Source organism: Leptidea sinapis, chromosome 8 (assembly GCF_905404315.1).
Source record: "Leptidea sinapis chromosome 8, ilLepSina1.1, whole genome shotgun sequence".
Lineage (NCBI taxonomy): Eukaryota > Metazoa > Arthropoda > Insecta > Lepidoptera > Pieridae > Leptidea > Leptidea sinapis.
In genome coordinates this window covers 13,642,638-13,660,191 of record NC_066272.1, presented here as the reverse complement: position 1 = coordinate 13,660,191, position 17,554 = coordinate 13,642,638, and the positions used below count along the sequence as shown (strand labels likewise).

The window sequence follows — 17,554 nt, the reverse complement described above, 5'->3', positions numbered from 1 at the left end:
GACATATTTTCTATGAGAGAATCTAGTGACGCACGGTTTGACAGTTCTGGTGTGAAACAATTTCATTACAACAACAGGGCATATTTAACGAAATAATTCTTGATATTATGAAATGTTATTTACAAATTTATGAACACAACAAACGTCTGTCGGGTCAGCTAGTAATATTATAATTTATAAAACTGTCAACTTTTAAATTAAATATGTTTCATCATCATAAAGTCATTAATTCTCTTTTTGCTTCGATGCTTCACAACTAAAAAGTAATAAGTTTCTTTATACAGCATTTTAGACTCTACCGCACATAATGTGATAAATAACCTAAATATAATAAATATTTTTATGTTTATAATTTGAAGCTGATAAGCATTTGTGAACCACAACCGTACCTACTGGACTAAGCGAAGGCCTTCGATCGGGTTTAGCACGCTTATCGCGGAACTGCCATCCTATAGGTTTCCCGAGAGGCTGTGCAAGATGGTTTACTAGCATTTTGGCAGTTTGGAGCATCAAGGTTGCTATCGGTTGTCATTGTTCAGACCTAAATCCGATAAATTCTGGGGTTCCGCAAGGCTGCGTGCTCTCCCCCACACTGTTTCTCGTGCATATCAATGAGATGCAGCAAATAAGCAGCATTCAATGCTATGCAGACGATGCAGATAGTATGTCTCCCTTTGTCATATACCCTCGATTTGAGATTGAGCCTCTAACTACCACAGTTTGTGTTGGTATACTCAGCGTCGATATATCGAACGAGGTCTCGAACTCGCCTCTTTAAAGCTTGGTCCACTCACTAAGGCTTTCTACTCATTAGTTCACTGCAATCACCCGCCTGCAAATCTGGCCTCACACGGACGACTGTTCTCACCTCTGGGCGGGCGCTCCTCAGCACCAGCTTATTCCATTTGATTGCATACAATGAATGGTTGCTCGAATCTTCGACGATCAAGTCATCTACGTTCGGCTGGATTCGTTCCGTATGGATGTGGGCTCTCTGCGTGAATCACGGGGAGTATTCAGAGTTTCTTGGGTTGATACCAGCAGCCAGATTCCACTAACAGACATTGCTTCAAAATGCGCAATGTCACCCGCATCATGTTAACGTCTGGGATTCTACAATCGTGCGTTGTGCGAGAAACATCTTGTCTCACACAGCCACTTTGTGGAATAAATTTCTGGCTGCTGTTTTCTCGTATCAACACGACTTAGGGACATTCAATCTTACACCATACTCTCAACTTTAAGGCCGGTAGCTCCTCTCTTGCCCTTGATTTTGCGGATGTCCTTGCGCGGCTACTGCACCAATTATAAAAAAATACATTCACGGTTCACACAAAACACATTCAGTCTCGTTATATTATCATATTATTATATTCCGATTGTTAGAATTGACAAAAAACTGTGCGTCAGAATTTCATGCTTCACAAAGTTTATTATTGAAATCATTATTTTTGTGTTTTAGGGAGTGTTTTTATTTGAAATTATTTTATCAACACGCTTATAATTGATCATAATACACACGTCACTGGTTTTTGCTTACAACTTTATTAATTATTATTATTCTTGACCTTGAAACGATGGTTGTAACTGTTTAAAGTGTAATATTATTCATATTGACTAATGACGTAAAATTTTGTTTTTATACCTTTACAAAAAAACTCAACTATTTATAGTATTATCAAATAAGGTGTCTACAAATTACGAAACTCCGGTAGAGAATAGGAATGTGTGCAAAAGTCATAATTAATTGTTAGGGTAGTTAATGGTAACCCTATGAATAAGACATTTTTTTTCTACTATTATAGTCAATTATGTATTGTTTATCTTAAATTTATTATAATTTATGTTTAGCTTTGCCCCAAAGATGGTTGAAGAGAAAATACAAAAGAGGATGTAAATACTTCGTAATAATAGGCGGGACTATCTAAGTAAAAATTGAAATTTAGAATAATAGACGACCTGGAGTCATTTGACATAAGTTTGAAATAGTAGTAATTTCAGTGTGGCGATTGGCGAAGAAGTATAATCCAGCTCAGTTTGAAAGCGAACAGTAGCTTTAAACATAGTGGATTTCAGCTATCTCCGTTTTTTTACAAGATTATAGCCGTCATCTGTCAATCTATCAATGACTGAACGTTTCATACAATCGAGGGAATCGATTCTTTTCTTTAAGTGTTTCGCTAGGCTGGAATAGGCTTACAATAACTCGGGCGCTGTCAAGACCTATCCTCTATTAACAAAATGAAGTTTGATGCGCGTTCGTGCAACACTAGATGAAAATAGACAAAAATGCCGCATTGTTCCGTCTTGTACTGTACTCAAATAGGCTGTAGTTCAAATGGAAGCTCGCTGTAACATTGTTTATCACCTGTTAGTAAAATTGAATTATGTTACCTCCCATACGCTCCAGTGCACAAGCGTACACAGCTATCAAAAAACTGCCAATATCTACGTATCCCTTGACAAAAACACCAGAGATATATTATTACCGGGTGTGTTATTAATTGCTCTTGGTTCTAAGAGCCATAAAACAAAGCGGAACGCTTTTGAAGACAAAATATATTAGTATTTATTTGGCTTTAGCTGGCGGCAGCCATTTTTGTTTAGCATACCACGGGAATATTATTTTGTGAAAGAAATCATAAGATCATATTATAACGTGTAGTGTATAGTAAAAATAATACAATAATTCCAATATTTTATTTGATGCGTTTAGCAAAATAGTCACAATTTCTCATACAACTATGAAAGAGCACAGTATCACAGCACGAATCTGTCATAAATCACGTTTTTTGTTTATCTAGCAACCCGTAACGTAAACCGCAAAATGATACCTTGATTATCGTAAACACAAGTGGATATAGCGCCTCAAGTGGCCGGCGCCGGGTTCAGCGCTAAAATAGCTCAATAGGTAGCTTCTTCGGGCGCGCGGGACGTGTTGGCATATATTATAATACATAAATATCAATATTAAGCCGTATGTTACCCAGAAAAAAATATTAACCATCTTAGATTAAGGATTGGTCGCCACTGCGCTCCAACTAGATACCGTACTACGTATGAACAATAGCTTTTTTATTGGGGCAACTTTATATTGTAGTGTGTATTGGCTATTTGTAAAGATGCTTGTGTGCATGGCATCTTAACCCTCAATGGCAAATTTTGTAACTTCAACGCTTAATGCTTCGTAATATTTTACGTAGACATTGTAAAATACAAAATACTTACTGATGATATGTGATCCCAGTGTCGTTCATGTTTCTTGTAGTATTATTTTTACAAAGTTTTACTACGCAACTCGGCGTTTTAGTTTCAATTATAAGCAAAGATTAACAGAACATGTGGCACGTCAACATCACACATTGTTTGAGACTGGCTCGAGTACGCCCACTTGGGTGTAGTATTAGTTGCCGCACTTTGCGACAACACCTGCGGTATCTAGTTGGAGGGTAGCGGAGACCAATCCTTAATCTAAGTTAACCAAGCTATGGAACGAAAGAAAAAGAGCAAATATATTGAAGGTAGTAAAATCTTTCTTTAGCGCTCGAACGGAAGGTCGCGGGTGCGAGTCCCGCATCGTTCATAAATTTTGTTTTCAAATTTAATTTGTGTAATTAATCCCAGAAGTGAGGGTTGGCATTTTAAAGAAACTACAAATTGTTTCTATCCTTCTTTTTTTTCTGTTTTTTCTAATGGCAGGGAGACCTAATTTACGTATCGTTTACTGTTCTTTATACGTGGTTAAGGCGAAACACTATTTACAAACAGTTTTTTCCTAGCAAATTACTTAATTATATTATAAGATGGACTAAACATAATATCTTTTGTTTTGGAGCTTTGGACTTCCTTAGATAGTTCTACATAGGCTTTTTCCATCACATTACGAACTCTTTCTTTGAGGTTGACGACATCATCCATGGTCATTCCTTCCGTTGGTATTGGTTCCAAGCACTGCAATATAACATGACCTAGAACAACATGAAAATTTTGTGTATTTGATTTGGTCATACTTAGTGCGTAACAACACCCAGTTGGTAAGACGACTCCTTATATCGAATCTACACACATCAAAAAAGTCTAAGCAACATGTACTAATTTAAATTTTAGGATGGTTTTTCACATTATAACGTTGTATTTTATTTTTATAATAACATTTTTAGGGTCCTATGATGTAAAAATAACAGCTGTTGTCTTTATAAGTTTTATAGAATATCTAATAATTCAATTTTGTCGCTAACTTTATTTAAATGGTTGGTAAAATTATAATATCAAGACTAAACGTTGCAATAAAAACACACTTAAATTCAAACAAATTCCCTTTCATTTAATTTGCTTAGACTTTTTTGATGTGTGTATTATAATACTTTATAAAATAATTAATACTTAATTAGCAGAACTTTGAAACCCATCACCACCCATTACAACTTCTTTTTGTCGGTAAATGTTTGTTTCAGAGAGCCCACCGCCTATGTGATGCTGACCATCTCAATGAGGAGTTACAGCATATCAAGAAAGTACTGCATGAGAACAAACTGCAGCCTCCTCGTCATCACCGTAACAGAGTTAAGACGCCAACAGTGCCACGTCAACCAGCCTACCTGCCATATGTTAAGGATATTACAGACAGAATTAGCAGGATCCTAAAACGAGCTTCAGTTAATAACATTTTTAAGCCACACAAGTAGATCCAGCAATTTTTGAGACCAGTAAAGTGTAATATTCCACTGCAAGATGCAGGTGTCTATGAACTGGACTGCGACTGTGGCCTGTCTTACATTTAGCAAACCAAACGCAATATCTCAAGCCGACTGTATGCGAAAACATAACAGACTGTCCTAACCACTTCATCCGGTTAGACCAACCAAAGGTTTTGGTAAAAGAGAATAGATTTCTACTAAGACTGGTACGTGAAGCCGTCCAAATTAAAAAACATCAAAATTTCAATAGAGAAGACGGTCTTAAATAATCTTACACCTGGGATCCAGTAATCTCTAAATTAAAAACCACAACTACACATACCAAAAACAAAAAGGACACTGTCAGTAAATTTTGCCAAAAACCATCTGTCTACAGCAAATACCACCTCCGAGGCAATAAATGGCGCTAAACTTCATAATGGCAACTATGACAAATACTATCTTTGACACATTTCATCTGATGTCCCCCTGAAAACGAGATCTGGAAAGGTCTTGAAACGTCGGGTTAACTAAAATAAAAATGTAACTTTTACACAAAAATCTAGTGTAAAAACAGTCCTTTAAAAGTGTTTTATTTAAATGTGTACAACTCGCGTTAATCAAAGAAAATAAACAGAACTGTCAAACCGTGCGTCAATAATTTCTCTCATAGAAAATATTATGTCCACACAAAACAAATATTGTATAAGAAAAATTAATATTGGTACCAAATCAAAATAAAAACTATCCTTTCTCTCAAGTAGGACCTAACTGCACTCCATCAAGTAATCCCCATTAAAATACTTTCATTAGATTAGGAGTTCACTGGGAACAAACATCAAAACTGGATTTATGTTAATATAGATTTGCTTTAATTACCTAAAGTTAATATTTAAATCAAGCAATAAATATATCTTGATATATTTAATGTTTTTTTTTATATTTAATGCCAGTTTTGCGGCATAAACAGTGAAAAAGATCGATACATTCTAATTTTGTGCTGCAGAAAGAAATAGAGTTGCTTTGGTATTTTAAAATTATGACTGTACACAACCAAAATGTATGAAAATTTAGGTCGTTTCCATAAAAATTAAACTAAATTTAAAAAACATATGATATAATTTTAATACGAGAAACACTTCTTAGGTACAGATGTGAGAACTGGGCCGAAAGTTCATAATTTATTACGTTTACAGTATGCGAACGAAAAAGTTGTTTGAATATCTATTACTAACATTGTTTAGCGGACAGAAAACTCAAACAAGTTTATAATAAGTAAGATAATAATGTCGCAATTAAATGATTGCCATTTTTCCTCTCTAAATTTAAACTTTATTACCTTCTTCAAAAATCATTTTTTCGTGGTTAATAAAATACATTGGCGAAAATACAACAGGTATTATAGGTTTCTGCGCAGCTATAGCCATAGCGAATGCTCCATTTTTAAAACGTAGCATTTTAGAATAGTCTCCGTTTCGCGTGCCTTCGGGGTATATCCATATCTTTGTCTGCAATGTGAAGTAATATTTTTAAAGGATTATTAATTTTATTCTAGTTTACTAATTTTGTAAGCATTAATCATAAAAAAAAAAACAATAAATTAGAAAATTAAGAGGAAACATTAGAGGTCAAATTTACACACAAAAATTCTGGAGTTTTCTTGGTTTTTAATCCTAGATCAAAATTATTTTTATATAAGATCCATATCATTATTATCTGTGTGTCTCGGTTTTACTTTTTTTTTGATATTTTTGTTTTTGTTAGTGACAGAGTACTACAAAAAATTTTTGAAACGGCTTTATCGTATATGCTGCAAACAGAGGCCTAGTATACAAAACCGTTAATAATAGGTAAAAAAATCAAAACAGACTGACACACAATGTTTCCTTCTCATTTAGTTCCAAAAATTTCGTAAGGATCAGTTAATTTTTAGAGGAGAAAATTGCCGAGAGTGAAGCTCTGATTTTTGAGTTTTTTACTAACAATTTTTAGTCGAAACTGCAGTTGTCGGAGATGATTGTCTCACCCGACTAAGTTCGATGAATGGTTAGTCTTGGAATACTTAAATCTAAATCATGCCTCTGCTGCCAGACAACTACAGCTCCAATTAAAAATCGTGATTCGAAACCTCAAAATTAAGGATATCGTTCTCGGCAATTTCCACCTCCAAAAATCTACAAGTCGTCACGAAATTGAATTGGAATGAAATATTTTGTGTCGGACTCTTTTGATAATTTTTACTTATTGTGGTCTGACTATACTTGTTGCAGCTATTTGTATACTTGCTGCAGCTATTTGTATACTTGTTGCAGTTATTCGTATACTTGTTGCAGCTATTTGTATACTTGTTGCTGTTATTTGTATAATTCTTGCAGCTATTCGTGTACTTTTTGCAGCTATTTGTATATTTTTGTGCAGCTCAAAAATGCGTCGGAGGTTGATTGTTGGCAATTCTCTCCTCTAAAATTTTACCAGCCGTAATTAAAAACGTTGTGGCTAATGTTTCCTCTTAAAGGAATGTTGGAGGTAACGCAAAAGTTATACCTTATGTGTAGCCATAATTTGGGAAGTATTACAGAGTTCCTTATAGGCTTTCTTAGGATCATTTCTATCAATGTATACGATTCCAGTTAAGTAGCCTGCTATTCCAATAGGACCTGTATAAAACACTTCTTTTTTAGCCACTAGTGTCATCTTTTTCACTATCTCCCATACATGTAAAACACCTGGAAAAAATTATTATTTTTTTTATTACAGGTACTGATTAACTGTTTACAACTTATGAAATAGCTGGTAGTAATAAAAGTACAAATTTAATTAAGATACCAGAATTTAAGAACCATGCGGGATTCGAATAATTAAAGTCAAACTGTAAAGTAGATTCTGTAGATGAAGCAAGAACCTGAGAGTTAAACAAATCATACAAGATTTTATCAACGATACGTCACTTAAACGGTTGGCTCAGTAGGAAAGAGCTCGCACGGAACGCGAGAGATCGCGGGTTCGAGACTCGCATCGTTCATAAAATAATGTTTTCAAATTTTATTTGTATAATTAATCCCAGAAGTGAGCGTTATCTCTTTAAAAAAAAACAATAAATTGTGTATTTTCTAAGAATTTTCAGATTGACCCCCGAACATTGCAAGTACATACCAAGAAGATCCAGACAAGATTGATGATTGGCAGTTACGATGGCCTCTCCATCTTCCATCAACACGTGCTTATTACGGATTTCCCATGTAATACCGATTAATTTCGTAACATGCTTTAGTACTTTGGCGGAAATTCTGTAATAGTTAATACAAAATAAATATAGATCAATGACGTTCTATACATATAATAATAATAATAAAATATTTCATTTGCAGCTTAAAACTTAGAACAAAATATAAAAAAACTTAAAATTAAAATGAAACATAAAAATATAATAAAATAAAAGTAGATCAAACATCAGCCGCAAATAGGCAAAAGCTCGGCATATTATGTTGACACACATTTTATGTATGTCCAGCGCCGATTTTCCGCTTAAGCCATTCTGTGACCTTGAAGCTGTCCCAATACTTAAATACGCCGTGATTTATGGATATGGACATATCATTAGCAGTCTGATAGCGGAACAGCAAAAGTGTGCTTAAAGAAAATGTAAGTACACTTTTCTCCTTAGTCGTGTGTCAACTGTGTGTCAATCAACAAGCCTATGTGTGCTATCAAAAAGTGCTTAAATAATACTTTAACAACAAAAGTAAAACTTATAACCGCCCTCTTTTTCGTCTAGGCATAAAAAAAATCTTAACTGCTACTCCACTGATGTCACTGTCCAAATCGGGTTCTACATTTAAAATACGCAGCTTAAAATGATAAAGTGTTTACATTGCTGCCTATTGACCAATAATATTTTAAACAACTGCAGTAAACGCAGAAATGTATAGACATAACAGTCGAAGCATATTATGGTGTCATTTGTGGCATGTGCCATATTTTGGCTTTGATTTTGTATGACGTGCATTGTCTATATGCATAGAACGTCATTGATGTAGATAGTTAAAAAATATATTGTTTTTTATATTTAATTTTATATGTTATAAATTTACTAAGTATCAAAACTCAATATTAAGTTTAACGCTCTCGGGCAAAGTAAATATGTTTCTATAGCTATAATACTTACTTAACATTATTCACATTTCTTGGCCTTAGTACAAAAAAAAGGCAACAGAGACAAGCAAGAAGATTTGACACGAAAGAAAACACCGCAAACTTATATATATACTTAAGTTTTGGTCTTGCACTACGAAATGTCACTAATAATATGAGAAGTATAAAATAGAATCCAATACTGGAACTGAGAATCCACGAATATGACATACTGGCAGTCTACACGCGACCTAAGTGAGTACTTAAAATAAAATAATAAATTTATATTTAACAGAAATAGTTCCACTTAAGTGGTTTTCATATACATAATGCGCAAAATATCTTATTGTTGAAATATCCATATTTGATATACTCGTAGCGAACAAAAACATGATTTTTGATCATGATATTGTTTTTGTCCAGAAATTTAACCCCGACGGTGTTTAGAACTGTCTGCATTAATAATAATCATGATTATACGCCTTAGATTAAGAATTGGTCTCCGCTGCGCTCCAACTAGATACCGCAGGCGTAGTCGCAACGTGCGGCAACTAATACTACGCCCAAGTGGGCGTACTCGGGCAATCTCGAAGAATGTGTGACGTTGACGTGCTGCATGTTCAGTTAAACTTTGCTAATAATTGGAAACTAAAATGCCGGGTTGCGTAGTAAAACTTTGTAAGAATAATCCTACAACAATAAGAAAGACACCGCGATCACATATCATAAGTATTTTGTGTTTTATTAATTTCAATGTAAAATAACAAGAACATTACAAAATTTGAAAGATGCCATTAAGTGTCAAGATGCCACGCACGAAGCATCTAATAGTTGCCGTAATAAAAAAGGTTTTGTTCTTAGGTAGTGCGGTATTTAGTTGGAGCGCAGCAGACCAATCCTTAATCCAAGCATCATTATAAGCATGCTCCGAAGCCAGTTCTAGAAAATGGCCGTGCTAAGCTCTACTGGGACAGATCCTGATAATTGTACTTGTAGGTAGGTTGGAGCATTTTTTTTTCAAACTATTCAATTAGGCTTAAACTAAGCGGTTTTGAATCGTCACTCTTATGTTCATCGTTTGCTCACGAGTGAAACAACTAATCTTTACTATGTAGCAATACACCCGGAGAACTGTCTTTCCGCTGTACTGTGCATTCCATATACAGCACTCAACGTCACACAGTTAATGTCACTGTCGATGTCGTGACAGTGACAATGATAGTTAACACATACTCTGTTAAGACTAGATGTCAGTGCACTACAGTCACTATAATAAAAACATATGGTAGATTCTAGATCGTGACAAAAACATACAAGAAACTCAACGGCCACTCTTTTCAGTGCCACTTGGACATTTATTGTTGATATCACTGTCCAGTGTGAAGATGTTCTCGTAGAAGCCTAGATACATTACCTGTCAAAGTACGTACCAATTCCACCTTCGCACGACACGCCACAAGTTAGAATATCATCCCCACCATCTGGATGTGTGGCGGTCCTCCACAGTGCGGTTTTAAAGGAGCTTTCTTCCACGTACTACAAAGCTGTGGAATGAGCTTCCTTGTGCGGTGTTTCCGAGACGATACGACATGGGTACCTTCAAAAAAAGCGCGTACACCTTCCTTAAAGGCCGGCAACGCTCTTGTGATTCCTCTGGTGTTGCAAGAAAATGTGGGCGGCGGTGATCACTTAACACCAGGTGACCCGTACGCTCATCTGTCCTCCTATTTCATTAAAAAAAAACGTAGACTTAGCTCAGGAGGCTTCCGACATATAGGATGTTCATTGAACAATAATTGTCCCGATAGTCGTTTTTTCTCTTCACATTGCACATACCATCAGGTTCTTGAAAATAGCTGGGGTACCAATAAAACCAAACTGCGGTTCCATTTATCAGTGCCACATTAATTGTTCTGACCATTCCCGCCATATTTTCCGAATTCAGGATTTTTTATATGAAAATAAGGGACGAGACGAGCAGGACGTTCAGCTGATGGTGATTGATACGCCCTACCTATTACAATGCAGTGCCGCTTAGGATTCTTGAAAAACCCCAAAAATCCTGTGCGTCACTACAACTGCGCTGTTAAGTCTCATTTGCCCAGTAATTTCACTAGCTACTGCGCCCTTCAGACCGAAACATTACTGATTCACGGCAGAAAAAGGCGCCGTTGTGATACCCATAATCTAGCCGGCATCCTGTGCAAAGGAGCCTCCCACTGGTAAAATTATTGATATTACTGGATATTACGTCTTCAACTTTGTGCGCTTTCTGATTAATTTAAAGTTCCGCAAATGGGTCTGGATATGTTAAACATTCTGAATGGATTCCAACCATACCATGGCAAATCCTAGGCTCTACTCAACTCTACCTCTAGGAATGCAGACGTGACCATTCAAAGCAAACCTGATGGTGGACCATCATTGACGAAAAGAAAGCTATCGGAAAGACCTGGATTGAAATCAAGACAGACGCTGATGACAGACAGAGAAGGAGGTGCAGTGTAGATGATGAAACAAAATTGTAAGTAGAGGCCTTTAGTAAGTATTGCATAATATGTAGATGAATATTGTTTTGTTATTCGGTAGATTTCTCGTGACAGGCATCGTCATGCTCGCTTAAATGCCTCTGCTTGTGGCGGCGACGTGGGAGAGCAGGACGTTCAGATGATGGTAATTGATACGCCCTGCCCATTACAATGCAGTGCAACTCAGGATTATTGAAAAGCCCAAAAATTCTGAGCGGCACTACAACTGCGCTCGTCACCTTCAGACATACGTTGTCAAGTCTCATTTGCCCAGTAATTTCACTAGCTATCAGACCGAAACACTTGCTTCACGGCAGAAATAGGCGCCTTGCGGTACCCATAAATAAATACAAAAGTCAAATTAATACCAGAAATTTTGAAAAGCATACGAAAATCACAAAGCAAATGTGTTTCCATTATAATAGGGTAATAAAACAGATGTCATTACCATATACCGTCTCCAAACTTCGTTTTATGGCATGTTTCAATTAATGGTGTAATTATGCGTGGATATTGTAATTTCTGCTTTCCGCGAGCTAATAATCATTTTAGAGCATCTCTTGTAGATTGTTATTTCAAACGATGCTCAGAAAATTATGCTTCATTCATAGCGTGCTTTTATTGGGACACGTTTTGAGCGAGAACAGTTCGATGTTCATCTACCCAACTTCATATAGAGATCATGTTTACCATAAATTGTCGGAGAATGGAAAAAAAATATTTTTTGCGCTGAATATACGTAAGTATTCATTATTGATTATATTACGCAATTCATATTTTAATTACTAATACGATTCTCGCAGTAAATGAATTGTTAAGAAGATACATTAGCCTGGGCCTTTTTCAGATTTAAGAGCTAACTCAAGTTAAGCTCCGACTAAAGATCGTGACTTAAGAAATCAAAAATCAGATTTTCGTTTGTAGGGAAAAGTGGCCTGCTAATGTTTCCACATAAAGTCTTCGCTCAGTGCATTTTACCCGTTGTGACTGACATACGCATCCACGTCGGGGACACTAACGGTCCCACCGTTAGTGCTAATCCATAAATTTATATTGCTCACCGTGTAATAGGAAGGGGTATGCTTCGAATTTCTCTGAGAGATCGAATAAAAATGATGTGGCCTATGTCTAGCAGTACTGATTACACTTATATACACACAAATAGCTACAAATCCACACATACACACATAACTACACTTACACTATACAAATTTAATTTTTTTACCAAAATTCATGACCGATGCGGGACTTGAACCCGCGCCTTTCGCGTTCCGCCCATGCGCTCTTACCAATTGAGTCAACCGTTCGAGTCACGCATCGATCGTAAATCTTGGTATGCCTTGTTCCACTCTCCGCTTGCTCGATCTACAGCATCTACTTTACAGTTGATATCCTGCGAAATCCCAATATTTGCATATTAGGATATTGACTTGACATGTTGCTCTTGTTAATCTAAACAATTTGTTATTTTAAGTTGATATCCCTCACTTCTGGGATTAATTACTTTACAAATTAAATTTGTAGAGTATATTAAAAAAGGTTCGACTTTATAAGTTGATTTAAGTTAATCTAAGTAGACTTATAAGCCTAATATAATTATTATACTTCACGAGAGCCTGTTATCGAAAAAAAAAACTGCCAGATTGGTCTGACTGATAATCTAATGACAAATCTCATGAGAAATCCAATATTACGGTAATAATTATAAATAAAATATTGATAAAAGCCGTTCATCGTTACGCTTGGATGAGAGTTTCACCTTATTCCTGACGTCGAATTCCATCTTCGCACGACACTCGATAAATTAGGATATAATCCTCAACATCTGGATGTGTGGCGTTTTTCCACAGTGCGGTTTTCAAGGAACTTTCTTCCACATACAAGAAAGCTGTGGAATGAGCTTTCTTGTGCGGTGTTTCCGGGAAGATACGACATGGGTGGCGCGTATCGGTGGTGGTACACCTTTCTTCCGGCAACGCTCCTGTGGTTTTCTGGTGTTGGAATATAATGTGGGCGGCGGTGATCACTTAACACCAGGTGATCTACAACGTGGGAGGCTTCCTTGCACAGGATGCCTGCTAGATTATGGGTACCACAACTGAGAATAAACCAAGAATATGCATTGTTTTACAAATAGACACCACCTATACGTTTATTTGAAAGGCTGCCTGACATTCGGAAAACTATTTAAATTTTACAATAAAATACCAGACAAAGACTAGGACACACTGATCACAAAATAAATAAATATATCACTTAAAGCTTCTTCGGCAAAGAAGGAGCGGTGGGAGGCAACCTTTGCACAGGATGCAGGCTAGATTATGGGTACCACAACGGCGCTTATTTCTGCCGTCAAGCAGTAATGTGTGAACATTACTGTGTTACGGTCTGAAGGGCGCCGTAGCTAGTGAAATTACTGGGCAAATGAGACTTAACATCTTATGTCTCAAGGTGACGAGCGCAATTGTAGTGCCGCTCAGAATTTTTGGGTTTTTCAAGAATCCTTAGCGGCACTGCATTGTAATCATTGCATCAACTGAACGCTATGCACTTGTCCCCACTCGTACCTTATTTTCATAAAAAAAGTACCTCGCTCGTTTGTCCTCCTTTTCCATAAAAAAGAGGTTGCCAAGTACCGTTCATGGCACTTCCGAAGCGGCAAGTAACGATGACAATCGGATTCTATGCCAGTTACCAGCCCTAAGAATAGTGATTTTGGAACTAAAAGGGATTCTTTAGTTATTTTACCTTATTTTTTAGATCCTTCGTGTGCAGCCAAGAACGGTGAATGCATGCAACGAGGAAAATGTATAGAAAAGAAAATGTTGTATATCTCACGAGTTTGCTACAAACGTGACCTGGTCTGTTGTTATGACGACACCATATATCATCCAACTATTAGACCAGATGACGGGCCTAAATTATAAATTATTTTGATAAAAATATAGACATTTAATCTTCATTAAAAAAATCCCTGTACGAATTAATTTTTTAACAGTTTAACCTTTGCTGATAGGCCAGTTTTGATGTACTTTAAAGAGTACGCAGCCAGTTTGAATAGGCACAGCAAGAGTGTTTTTGATTGTGCGAGCCAAGGCGTCTTAAGCCTGTTATCACCAATTAGTATAAAACCTTCTCTAGCAGCGCAGGAATAAGATCTATATTAATCAAATTCTGGGATTTGTTAGTGTTTTAATGTATTAATATACCCTCGGCTTAGCCTTGGAAAGATCAGACGAAAAAGTGGAACTTTTATGAGGATCTAAACTGCCAGGTCTGATATACCCTGTAACGCATTATTTATGTAGTTACATTTTTTTTTGTTTTCGAGAGGAGTAAAATACATTTACGTATTGAAGACCCCGAAACGGGGCCCATATGTCGGGCTCGGGTGTAAACACCCCCTACCGGTTAAAAACCTCCTCTGTGCTGATAGCCCTGAAGGCTTTTACAGCGAAGCCGGGCGGGGGCCTTGGAGGCCGAAAATGTAGCTCACAGGCGCGGGGCGTCTCGGAAGGAGACTCGAACCTCAGACCGCCTGCTCACTAGGCTGGATGGAGAGAAGATCACTAACGATCTAATATATCTGTTAGTATGTAGTTACCATTTTTGTTAAACCTTCTAATGCACTAGAATTACGCAGTTTCTAGGGATGGGACATTGCAAGGTTCTACTAATCGATAGGCACGTTAATTCTAGAATCATGGCTTTTTGCATATCACACAGATGCCATACGTTAGTGATTAATATGAATTTAGTCAAGAATATTAATGTGGTTTCTTTGTTTGTTTCTCGCTGTAATTTTATAAAAATTTACAGCCAATTATGAAATTTTACACATAAGGTTATTATATGATGCGTTAATAAGAATTTTATGTGGACAAAATCGCGGCCAGAATATAGTCATCATAAATAGCCTATCCAATAGCCAGTCACATGGTCTTACTACACATCAATTACATCTTCGTGCAAGCCGTTCTTGAGTTATAAAAGAACATACAGACAGTAGGCTTGATATTTTTAGGGTTCCGTAGCCAAATGGCAAAAAACGGAACCGTTATAGATTCGTCATATCTGTCTGTCTCTCCGTGTATGTCACAGCCACTTTTTTCCAAAACTATAAGAACTATACTTTGGAAACTTGATAAGTAGATTAGTAATGTGCGAACCGCATTATCATTTTCAAACAAAACTAGAAAAAAACAGTAAATTTTGGGGATACCCATACTTAGAAGTGAACTAAAAGTCAAAAACATTTTCATCAAACCCATACCGTATGGATAGATCTTCAAAAATGATATTGAGGTTTTTAATATAATTTTTTTCTAAACTGAATAGTTTGCGGGACACTTCCAAAAGTAGTAAAATGTCCCCCCCCCCCTGTTACTTCTAAAATAAGAGAATGAGAAAACTAAAAAATATATGTGATGTACATTACCATGCAAACTTCCACCGAAAATTGGTTTGAGCGAGATCTAGTTAATATTTTTTTTATTACGTATAAATGTTGAGAGCTCTTTTGCACTCTATGATTTTGAACAAAGATTTTTTGCTTTTTCCATTTAAATAATTTAATATCATTTTCCTTTCTATTGCTGCAAAGGAACCCTTCATGGGCGTGTCCGACTCGACTTGTATTTGATTTAAGAATTATTGCTATAATGTCATTTCCCCATTATTTGCAGTATTTTGGGATAATATGGGATTTAGTTTGCTTTAAAATGTAATGCAAAATTCTGCTAATTGAGAAAACATAAAAAATTTGATAGTAAATGCTGAATCCAACTTTGATTAAAAGCTTTTTAAATATTGATTATTTCATAAAAAGTAATAAAGATTAAACTGCATTATAGTAAAACTAGCTGACCCAGCAAACGTTGTATTGCCGATATAAAAATCGCGATACAAAAGTAATTGTTGATCGTAGATGGGTGAACATTTGAAGTTGTATGTATTTTTTAATGCTGACTCATAATCAAAAAAAATAAAAAAAAAATGTCAAAAACAATTAATAATAAAAATTTCGTGTGGACCACCCTTAACATTTAGTGGGATGAAAAATAGATGTTGTCAGATTCACAGACCTACCCAATATGCACTCAAAATTTCATGAGAATCGAATATGAGATGCGTCAACCTTTAGAGCTTTTGTTTGTGTAAGGATGCTTGGTCAACATGATGGCTGTGATTACTGTCATAATTAGTAATTGCATCCAGCAAATATGATGATTTATTAACTATAACAGCTCGACCAGGCACCACATGCAGGAGCCGTTCACGAGTTAACGCATGGCCTTCGTTCCCGTCGCATAATTGAGGGAACGAGACGACTTATTGCTTATGCGACTTATACTCGTAATACGAGTAGTTGTCATCAAAAATGATATTTTGTGATATCTTAATAAAATCGTTGGACAATTTGTGTAAATCTTACTGAACTCTTGGTACAGACATTTTGGATATAAGCTGAAACAAGCAGGCCTAAAGTTGAATCATTATTGCAGTGAAAACTTGTTTATAGTCCGGTCAATTTAGACCAAAAAATGAGAGTGAAGTTACCTTTGACCTTGAATATTTTTTTTCCATACACGGGAATGATGGGGAACTTTTAAACATTATTTATTATTATGTTTTGAACAATTTCACTGATTTTCAGCTTGTTGGGACTTTATGTAACTTCGAATGTCTAAATTGACCGGGCTATTAGCCGCGTTGGACACTTTTTGGTAGGGGAAAATCTTATGGGTTTGCATCACCGACATGCGTCATGACTGGCGCACGCGATTAACAAATACTTAAAAAATAAATATAAATATATGTAGTAAGACACTTTTTGGATGGGTGAAATCTCGTGAGTTCGCGTCACCAAAATGCTTATAGCAGTGTATCTGTAGCTATACAGGTGACGAATTATGCAACATTCGTACTGTGTATATCATACTCGTATAAGTGAAATCGAATGATTGATGAATGGTTTAGTGAAAGATTCAATGTGTTTATACTGTGCATTGTTGAAATAATGTTTTACTTGATTAATATATTATTGAAAAATGTTTTATAAATAAATTGAAATCAATAATTTTCAAACATTATGAAATTTAAAATTTGAATACTAAAAGTTTTTATTTTTACTTCTATCGGCAGTCTCTACAATTGCCATTTTTTTTTTATTGTAGATTGTTTATATCATTTATATTCATTAAGGAAATCTATTATTTA

The 17,554-nt window shown here is 35.9% G+C and overlaps 1 protein-coding gene across 1 annotated transcript; it reads right to left on the bottom strand.

Annotated features, from left to right (window-relative positions):
• Nucleotides 1-2,686: 2,686 nt before the first annotated feature.
• LOC126965762 (1-acyl-sn-glycerol-3-phosphate acyltransferase alpha-like) lies at nucleotides 2,687-9,047 on the bottom strand. The gene is made up of 5 exons (XM_050809527.1): nucleotides 8,842-9,047; nucleotides 7,830-7,963; nucleotides 7,221-7,402; nucleotides 6,016-6,184; nucleotides 2,687-3,968 (listed from the first exon to the last, which is right to left on the bottom strand). Exons 1-5 carry the CDS (start codon nucleotides 9,036-9,038, stop codon nucleotides 3,784-3,786), a joined length of 867 nt encoding a protein of 288 aa, XP_050665484.1. The 5' UTR covers nucleotides 9,039-9,047; the 3' UTR covers nucleotides 2,687-3,783.
• Between the last annotated feature and the right edge of the window lie 8,507 nt (nucleotides 9,048-17,554).